Raw genomic sequence first — 10778 nt, 5'->3', positions numbered from 1 at the left:
TTGTCTGCAGTGAATGGGTGCCGTCAGAATGAGAGTCCAAACAGCTGATAAAAACATTACAATAATAGTCCTCTATCCACAATATTGCTTTCTCCAGTGAATAAATTGTATTAAATTATGTACAGATCAAGCACTGTTTACAAGTACAAAATTGTTCTAAACAAATATATTTTTGTGGGTTTTGCTGTGAGAGGACAACAGGGGATGGACTTTTTCTCTAGAGGAAACGTTATTATTGATTATGGACTGCTATTTTGGCCAGAAGCAACAGTTTCAAGTTAAAATTTCTCAGACATAAATTGATTGACAAAAGAATTACTTGTGGATTATCGTAATGTGTTTTATCAGCTTTGGACTGTCATACTGACGGCACCCATTCACTGCTGTAGATCCATTGGTGAGCAAGTGATGTAATGCTAGCAAATCTCAAATCTGTTCTGATGAAGAAACAAACTCATTACATCTGGGATTTTGTAAATTAATAGTTTATCACCCATAATGCTAAATTTCTGCAAATCTGTTCTGATGAAGAAACAAACTCATTACATCTGGGATTTTGTAAATTAATAGTTGAGCTGTTATCACCCATAGAAATAATGTTGTAAAAAGAATTTTATTTACGAGAGATGCTTGTTTGCAATTTTTATATTGATCATGACAGAAGTAATTCATTACAGGAAGGAGAACAACATTAATTTTGATAAATATTGTGGTAGCCTGCTATATTCATCACAGCCAAGTTCTCAGAAGCAGTACAAGATGGAGAACTACGGCATGCAAACTGCTTACTAATTTTGTGTGTGTGTTTGCACCGTTACCTAGTTAGCATGATTCCTTTAGTGTTTCAGATGCTGACACAACGCAGACAAGCATGTGCAAATAAACAGCTCTGTCAGCTGGCACAATTCACTCTTTGTTTACTCCGCCTAATCGCTTGTTTTGTGACACCTCCGCTGGTCAGTTCTGTTTGTTATTGAATGATCAGTACACATTGTGGTTCAGTGAATAGAAAAACAAACATGGACTATTTTTCTCCATGTACGTTGTCACCTCTCGTCCTAATGGGCTCCTAACAGCTTGACCTTTCTGCCCTCTTTTGTTTAGCAAATCACTTAACTGCACATTGTATAAGCAAATCATCTGTGGGGGTTATAATACACCCGTACAGCCAATCTCCAGATTATTTGTTTCAGCAAGATCCGTTGCCCAGTGGACATGGACCTTTAAATTGAGAAATCGGAGCCTGAGGCTCAGCACTGCTCTCAGGGGATGTGATGTGGTCAGATGGAGTGTGGGGGGAAGAGAACGGATGGATAATCTTTTGGGTTCCTAAAGTATATGTCATAGATTTAATTGAACATTTAATCAGGCTTTTGTCACATGTTGATGGATGTGGAGCTGTCAGGATACCAAGAAAATACCAGTGACATTTCATGGTTCTTGGTGCTAATTTTGATACATTTTGATATGAAAAAACTAATATGTCATTTATTTGTGCACATACTATTAAACAAGTGTATAAGGATAATTATTGTTGTTGTTATATTAATATTATTGTAAATTAACATGTTTTTAAGTAATTGTTTTGAGTAGTTTGCTCCTTTTCTCTTATTGTTAATTAATAAACATTAAATAATAAGATAATTTAATAATAAATTGTTAAATAAATAATAATGTCAATAATATTATTATTGTCAGACTCTGGGCCAGGTTTTGTGTGTGTCTTTGCTCCCTATGTGCTCCGTCATCCAGTTTCTCTGTCTCGTGTTTTGAATTCATTGTTCCCAGGTGTTTCCAATGTTAATTGTCATTAGTTCCAGGTGTCCCTTGTCTTCCCCTCATCAGTTCCTGTGTATTTAAAGTGTGTTCTAGTTCTTGTCCTTTGTCAGTCGTTAAACGTCATCCTGTCCTCCTGATGTGTCGAGTCCTGTGATCCCCAGCCTTTGTTTAATAAACCCTTTTGAGTTACTTTACTCCGTGTCTCCTCGCTCCTTCGTTCCTCGTGTGTGTGAACCGTGACAATTATAACGTTTCAAGTTCAAGTTTTTAAGTTTACAAATATTAACATTAATAAAATTATTATTATTATTATTATTGAAAACAGGCATTTTTGTCAACTTACATGAATTTCATATGACTGGTTTCTTTACAATAATACTTTGTCAAAGACAAGCATTATGATTTTTTTTAACCTCTGCTCAGATCATGTGTCTATTCTTTGACTATAGTATGCATGCCCCATTTCTCTCTTTCTGGGAGATCTCAGGGCTCACAGGGCTGTGCCCTTTGCTTCTGTAATAGAGGCTGCTATTGTGGTAGTGTAACCTGAGGACTCTTTCCTCTTTTTCTTCACTGCTCCTAATGAGAGTCCCTCAGTGGCTGTCTTTCCCTTCCTCCTGAGGTGCAGTCACGGACCACAGGCCCCACTGTATAAAACCAGTCCACTGTTACTGAAATAAATTAACTTTTCCACGACATTCTAATTTATTGAGATGCACCTGTACACCCCCCCATTGTTAAATATACTGCCATTGACCCGGGTCAAATGTTAGCTGAGGAGTAAACCTGACTGTGAATTGTATCTTCTCTTTTTCAAAAATCATTCTCAAGGTCTTAAGTCTAGTCCTCATTATACAAGATTTTATGTGTCTTACATCTGGCATACAGAACAGTCTCAAAAACCTCAAAGATTGTGTGGGTAGGTACATAGCCAATGAAACAGTCTATTTTACAGATTCAGGCAGATTGCCCGTCTTCACAAACTCTACTCTGGAATGCCCTCATACTTATAGTAACAACAAAGTTAAGATGTTTTGGAAAGTGTTTCATCAAAACAGCACCGATAATCTGGACATTAACATTCATAGTGCATGCTCACAGTCACTGAGAAGTGAGATTCAAACACCATCATTGCTATCATGGTACACAAAGTATTTGGGATGAAAATATTGAGTGTTATAAACTCCAGAGGTGCATAAAATATTAAAGAGAGGTGATCTAACACCAGAGTATAGGAAGGATCCTTTAGTCATGGAAAACAAGCCTTTCATGTTTAGGGATAAATCTTTCAAAAATATAGTGTGCTTCTCATATACAAGTAGATAGAGGGCAGTATGTTATTTCCCCCTCAGGGCATTCAAGATGTAGAAGAGTTTGTTTCTTCATCAGAACAGATTTAGCATTGCATGTCTGCAGTGAATGGGTGCCGTCAGAATGAGTCCAAACAGCTGTTACAAACATCACCGTAATCCACAAGCAATCCACACAACTCCAGTCCATCAATTTATGACTTGTGAAGCAAAAAGCTGCGTGTTTGTAAGAAACAAATCCATGATTAAGGTGTTTTAACTTTAAAAATTCTCAGTCTAACGGTACCCCTTGACTGCAGATCCACTGGTGAGCAAATGACATAATGCTACATTTCTCCAAATCTGTTCTGATGAAGAAACAAACTCATCTACATCTTAGATGGCCTGAGGTGAATTTTCTTTTTGGGGCAAATTATTCCTTTTTTAAGTTTATTTTAATAATTTTATTAGAAATGTGCTTTATGGTATGTAGAGAAGTACAGGGTTCAGTGCATTTTCATTACTTTTCTACAATCTTTCCAGTCCTTTTTTCAATTTTTTTAATCATTTCATAAAAATGAATCCAGATTTCCATTTGTATGTCAGTAACCAATCTTTGTAGTCTACATTTTTTTCTAGTGTACCAAAGTCCCTCAGTGGACAGACTGATGATATCAAGCTGACTTGTGGACCAGTTTTACTCTACTTTAAGATCTTAATAATTTCCATGATGTTTCCAGAACTGGAAATCACATGTTTTCCATGATCGTGGGAGCCCTTCAGTGAGCTTATCTACAATTAGTTTTCTTAATGTAGGCCAGTGAGTCTCTTGATCTTATAATGTACTAAGTGGAAATATCTGTTCATAAAATCAGTCGTCAGCAGTCAGATCTGCTTATTTCAAAATCACATTTCTGCATTCCAAACTGAGTATCTCACTGTCCATACTGATCAGCCTTTCTGCTGTTTAACTAATTTTTAAGCGGAGCAACATATGGAAAAAAAAGATAAAAAAAAAAAACTGTAGGAAACCTCTTTAGGAGGTGTTTTTGACTCCTTAATGGATAGAGAAGGAGGGAGAGTGGCTAAAAAGATGGAGTAGGCTTCAGGCCAGGCAGATTGGGGATTGTTTTCGGATGGTATTATCTTGATACCTTTATTAGACTCCAGGGCATGTGCAGTAACACTGATGACACAAATCCATTCTCCTTACCGTGTTAGTATGCGGCACTGATATCTTCATGAGCTCAGCTTCTTAACAAAGCTCTATCTTGTAAATCATAACTTTGTTTGGGCCAAGATATTAATTTTAGGGCATCTGGCTGACCACTCTTCACATGCATCAAACAGAGGTTTGATGGTGAAATAGCTGAGAGGACAACAGGCAAAGATCTTCTCCTGTTGTTTGGAATTCATGTTATCATACTGGATAACATGATCGATCAGGTTTTGCACAAACGTGGAGTTTTCTAAAGCATGTCTTTTTTTCTTAGGTGGTGTAAATGAGCTTGTATAGATATAGTCAATAAAACAAAAGGGAAATTCCAAATAATAAGAAACTTTAAAATTTGTTTAATTCTTTCTTTATTAAAAATAATTGAATATATAGTTCAGTCATGAAACTCTAGATGGCGCAGGCGACGGGTTGTTAACATAACCGATGATATTCAGAGAGTTAAACGACTTGGCACAGCTGATTGGTCCATGCTGCATATGCAGCCAATGAGCTTACTGCCTTGCATTTATATGGCTGGCTAGCATTCACTAGAGATTCCTGCAGCGCGCTTTCAGAGTTTCTCTGAAACCCTTCACCTTCCCCAGCTCCACCTGTATAGATCTGCTGCGGGTTATTTTATATGTTATTTGTGCAGCAGCAGTACATCTTAAATACTCATGGCACCGTACCGCCATATGCATTGGCAGTAGCAAGTTGCTGTACTTGCTTGCAGCAGCAGCAATAATCTACAACTACAGCAATAACCAACAACAGCAGCAATTCAGCAGCAGCGTAGCAGATCTGTTCCGCCAAGACCAATATCCATCACCATGCTAAAATCTTCCGAGAGTTGTCATGATTGAAATACAATTTAGTACATTATGTTTAATAAATGAATTAATAACTAATAAAAAATACAAAATAAGAGTCATCTGTGGTCTCACAATTTTGAGCCCCTTTGTATAATTGTTGGTGGATGGTTTTGGCTACACACTCTCAAGAATAGAACATCAATCTTGGTAATGTTTAATGTGCATCTCTCTCAGGTTGATTTCTGTGCTACTCAGCGCACAGGGGAGCATTTTTAGACTCTTCACTCCTTCTTGTCTCGACTCAATAGGTTTAACAGGAGACTTCAAGCATCCTGCAGGAATTCCAAAATGTGCTTGATCTGAAGAGCATGTTGAAAAGCATGTCATGTTTTGTGTGTGCAGAACTTTCTCTTGTTCTCTTCCTCTTGTTACATCACTGTCACAGGCAGTGTTGGGCAGTAACGTATTACTTAATAACGCGTTACTGTAATTTGATTACTTTTTTAGTAACGGAGTAATTTAACACGTTATAATTTTCAAAATAGTAATTAGAGTATAGTTACAAGCCGAGGTCTCTATACGTTACTGCCGCGTTACATTGCTGACAGATTGCAGTGTTTTATAATCTAGAGATTGTAAAAAGGTAGCTCACGCACTGTCGAGTCAAGCGCCAGTGGATTAGAGACCTGCTCCCGTGAGACTCGACGCAACAGCGTGGCGCGGGACAAGACTTGATAGGCGAGTGCAGAGACTCGTGTGTGTGTGTGTGTGCAGGATGCGGGAGAATAAAATGATTCACGGGACTCCCACAAAACAGAAATATCTAAACATAAAATATCTAAAACAAATAATTATAATCAGTAATCAGTAATTTGATTACATTTTCAGAGTAACTTGCCCAACACTGGTCACAGGTCAATTAACACAGTTTGCTTACACTTTTCCTTTAATTATCACTCATTTTCAGTTGTCTCTGATGAGTAAAGAAATGCCCTGGACTTCCTTCTGTTTATTCAAACCACACGTAAGAAACATACGCACTGATGAACTGGAGTGTGTTCATGTATATAGACAGCAGGAGAGAATGTAAGCGGAAGAGAAAGTTGGAAAAAAAAAAAGCAAAAATAGGTTGTAATTCTCTACAGCAACTGTTCCTCCTTGTCATTAAGCTTTCTGTGGGTGGCCACAGTTACCAATGCATTCTCCTGTGACGCACATGCTGGAGAGCTGTGAAACTTTTTTCCAGTGTCTGTCACTGTGCTGGATTCTTGTGCTGGCCTGAATGAGCACACTCAAGTTTAGATTGAACTGTTTTTACATAATACTTGACAGGACAAATTTTGACAAGGGTGACAAAGTTTCACCCTTACAAAACAGAACTGTAGCGTTAGCATGGGGATGGTGTCAGATTGTAATCCCATGGTACTTTGATATATTCCATTGCATAATTTAAATAAATACAGTACCATTCAAAAGTTTGGGGTCAGTACGAAAAAAAAATTATAATACTCTTATTCAGCAAGGATGCATTCAATTTATCAAAAGTGACAGTAAAGACTTTTACATTGTTACAAAAAATTACATTTTAAATAAATGCAGTTTTTTTATCAAAGAATCCTAAAAAAATGCATCAAGGTTTCTGCAAAAATATTAAGCAGCACAACCGTTTTCCGTCATACTGATGATATTAAAAATCCTCTTTTAAAAAACATTTTAAAAATCTTACAGACCCCAAACTTTTAAACACTGTTGTATGTATATATAGACAAAACTGCTACAAATAAATGGACATAATTGAATTGAAAAAGGCAAAATAACTATTTTATGTCCAAGTTGATAGCTAATCACTACTGCAGCATGAAGTTATGTGGCAAAAATGTAATGTACTATTGTTTAAAACATGTTTATAATATAATATAATGTATACAATATAAAAGACCATAGAATAATACTTATTCTTCTAGTTTGAGTATTTTTAAAGAATAGTGTGCAGTATACAGTATGTAGACTATTCAGTAAATAAATTGGTATTCCATTCCAAATGTGTCCAGATTGAGTGCTAGTATCTGGATTAAAGTTTGACACTGCTTTGACTTTTGACCTGTGACCTTTCACACGCCTGCTTTTCATTAACACCCCCAACCATTTTAATTGATTCCGATTTTTTCAAATTTTGTCTGTTTATTTTAACTGTTCATAGCCTGATCATAGTTTTTCTCTCATTTTGTCTTACATATTATAAAGTCAAATTGTTTTGGTTTACCGCACTGCAAATCACTGGAGTCCAGCAGTGACTCAGTCTTTGCTTTTTTCTCATAGTGTATATATGGATGACATGCGCTTTTGCGAGAACCACCCGTTCATATGGTTTAAATTACAGGGTATGATATGCAGACACAGAACAAAACGTCTTTTTTATTATTTATGATATGTTGAATGCTTTAAATGATATATCCAGGTCTGTATTATATTCCATTTGAATGTATTTTTCATATGTTGGATTTGTATTGTATAGGCTGATTAAATATGCCAGGCTTGTTCTGTGGGGTTGCAGCTGTGTGCATTTGTGTGATACAGTGGTGCTTACTCCCCTCTAGTGTTAGTGTTAAAATTACAACAGTACATGAATTCTCTCTGCCAAAAAAAAAAAACCTACAGTGCTGTGATAAAAGCCAGATTAGGGGGAATCTGGGCTGACTACTGTTTTTAAGGCCTGCTAACTGAATTTTCCATAATTAACATGCACATTTCATGTTTGTTTTGTTTTTAGAGAGGATTTTGAAGAGGAAGGATTCTGCCAGCCGTATAGAGGGATTGCGTGTGCTCGCTTCATAGGAAACAGGAGTATCTTCGTGGACTCACTGCAGATGCAGGGCGAGATTGAGACCCAAATCACAGGTAGCCCTTTAAAAAAAACATTCACTCCTCAGTCCTTACAAAAGACATTTCGAAACAACTCTACTGTACAGACTTCAACCGAAACACAGCTGATAAAATCAGTTTGAAGCCTTAGATAAGACAGCTTTTCCCCGCTAGAATGTGTTTTTGGACATTTATGATGGTCATAAATGAGCATTTATCATGGTATTCTTTGAGCTATGTGAATTTAGTAATTATTCACGACCATCTTTTTATATATCTGCCATGGTATTGCAATCTGATATCATCTCTTTACTATAGTACAGCCCACCTTCCTTTTTTCAAGGGAAAAGTTATGTAATCTGAGAGAGTTTAAAGGTTTTTTTAAGGCTAAATCTTGGTATCATATACATAGGATTGGACTAAGCCTGGCTTCAGTTTTAAATTTGAATAGTTTTTTGTTTTCTGTGACGAAGTTTACAATTGTAGCCATTTTAGATCACACGGGCATTCACTGTGGTTTCCTCTCTCAAGAGTGAGCAGGCAATTTGTTTTTGAAAGTACACAGCTTCTTGCAAAATCACAACAATTCACCAGAACTTTGTCTCTTTTTTGTTTGTGTGTAAGATATAATTTCCCTCGAATACACTAGATTGTTACGTAGCTTGTTGGAATCCACAATGGCTTATTCTTGCTTTCAAATCTGGAGGAAACCCCTGTGTAAAGGCTTGTTTCTGGTTTTTTCCAGCGGCGTTCACCATGATTGGCACCTCCAATCACCTGTCAGATCGCTGCTCCCAGTTTGCAATCCCGTCCTTGTGCCACTTTGCCTTCCCGACATGTGACCGCAGCTCTGGCATGGACAAACCGCGGGACTTGTGCAAGGACGAGTGTGAGATTCTGGAGAATGACCTGTGTAAGACAGAGTACATCATTGCTCGTTCCAACTCCCTCATCCTCAAGCGCCTCAAACTGCCCAACTGTGAAGACCTGGCCGCTTCGGACAGTCCCGAGGCTGCCAACTGCATGAGAATAGGCATTCCAATAGCTGAGACCATAAATAAAAGTAAGTATTTTGTGTAATTATTTAAAAAAAGACTTGTCAAAATGTTATTTTATTGAAAAACTAAATCAATTCTCTTCTTCTCTTCCATTTTAGGCCACAAATGTTATAACAACAGTGGTTCAGACTACCGCGGGACAGTCAGCGTGACTAAATCTGGTCGTCAGTGTCAGCCGTGGAACTCGCAGTATCCCCACAGCCACACCTTCCTGGCCATGCGTTACCCAGAGCTCAACGGGGGACATTCCTACTGTCGCAACCCCGGCAACAAGCACGACGCTCCCTGGTGCTTCACCCTAGATGAGAGTGTGCGCATGGAGCTCTGCAACATTCCTCCATGTGGTGAGATGCACTACTCATATTGACATATGACTATGTTCAGAATAGCATACTACACTCATACTATTTCCAAAATATACAGTACGCATGCTATGTGAGTTTTCTTTACGCACAGAATAATGATAAGATCTATTGAATTTGCTAAATGCTGTATCACACAATGAAATGCACTATTAGTATAATTTATAGGCCTAGACCATTATAGTATTTATTAAAGATTTTGAATTTGATTTAATTTTTATACTGTATTTAATATAGCTTTAATTAACTTTTATTTCAGTGTTTATTACAGTTAGTTGCAAAGCCAACATTTCTAATTTTCTAAGTTTTTATGTTTCCTAATACTATACATTTTATTTCAGCTTAATTTTAACTACTAAAAACATTTTTTATATAGTTTCAGTTTTACAGTTACATTAACAGCAAAGCAATGCACCTCCCATTTCAAGTGCGATGAGAACAATAAATATGATTTAAAGTAACATGAGCTACGATTTTACTTTTTACTTTTTTTATTTATTTTTTTTTTGATTATTTCATTGGACTGCAAAAAGTTAAAATATTTGTACACAAAATTTGGTTAAAAATGCTAAATATTTTTGAAATGATAACTGTGCATGTACTAAGGTCAACTGCATTATTAAATAAACTGTTTTGCATGCTCTTTTAAAAATTAGTATGCAATGTACAGTACTTTTTCCAGTATGCAGTATGCTAGTATTTGATTCTGAACTTAGCCAAACTTGGGTAATATGTGAAAGATTTTACTCCAAAACACATATTTTTAATGAGCACTGCCTTAGCTTGACTGCAAATTGTTGTCATAACAGAATTATCATATGGTTTTAGTTCATATATTTGTTTATTGATTGTCCTCAGATTTGCCCAAGCATGGCAGCAGCAGTATGGGGATCCTGTACATTCTGGTACCAAGCGTTGCTATTCCGCTAGCCATCGCCCTGCTGTTCTTCTTCATCTGTGTGTGTCGAAACAACCAGAAAGCCTCACGTCCACCAGCCCCACGCCAGCACAAACCGGTACGCGGTCAGAACGTGGAGATGTCCATGCTCACGGCATACAAACCAAAGGTGAGATGTTACTACTAACAGATCATAACCAACTATGAAAGTGCATCTACACCACAGTGTATCAGTGGATTTCAGCACAAAAACCTGCATTTTATTCTCTTACTTCCCAAAATTCAGGTGCTAAATGCGCTGAAATTAATTATTAAAGGAGACATATTATGCCCCTTTTTACAATATGTAATATAAGTCTCTGGTGTCCGCAGAATGTGTCGGTGAAATTTCAGCTCAAAATACTCCACAGATCATTTATTATATCATTTTGAAAATGCCTAGTTTGAGTGGAAGCAGAAACACGCTGTTTTTCGGGCCTGTCTCTTTAAATGCAAATGAGCT

The 10778-nt window shown here is 37.0% G+C and overlaps 1 protein-coding gene across 1 annotated transcript in view; it reads left to right on the top strand.

Annotated features, from left to right (window-relative positions):
- The window catches only part of LOC107692427 (inactive tyrosine-protein kinase transmembrane receptor ROR1-like), a 37362-nt gene that overhangs the window by 21555 nt on the left and 5029 nt on the right, over nucleotides 1-10778 (top strand). The window contains exons 5-8 of the mRNA XM_016491474.1: nucleotides 7867-7994; nucleotides 8704-9021; nucleotides 9115-9360; nucleotides 10237-10445. Of these exons, the coding sequence (XP_016346960.1) occupies nucleotides 7867-7994; nucleotides 8704-9021; nucleotides 9115-9360; nucleotides 10237-10445 (901 nt within the window). The remainder of the gene's footprint in view (nucleotides 1-7866; nucleotides 7995-8703; nucleotides 9022-9114; nucleotides 9361-10236; nucleotides 10446-10778) is intronic.

The sequence above is a fragment of the Sinocyclocheilus anshuiensis genome, unplaced genomic scaffold, assembly GCF_001515605.1.
Source record: "Sinocyclocheilus anshuiensis isolate Anshui unplaced genomic scaffold, SAMN03320099.WGS_v1.1 scaffold70, whole genome shotgun sequence".
In the NCBI taxonomy this organism is placed as follows: domain Eukaryota; kingdom Metazoa; phylum Chordata; class Actinopteri; order Cypriniformes; family Cyprinidae; genus Sinocyclocheilus; species Sinocyclocheilus anshuiensis.
Note: the sequence above shows the minus strand (reverse complement) of the source record. Positions and strands in the feature narration are given on the sequence as shown.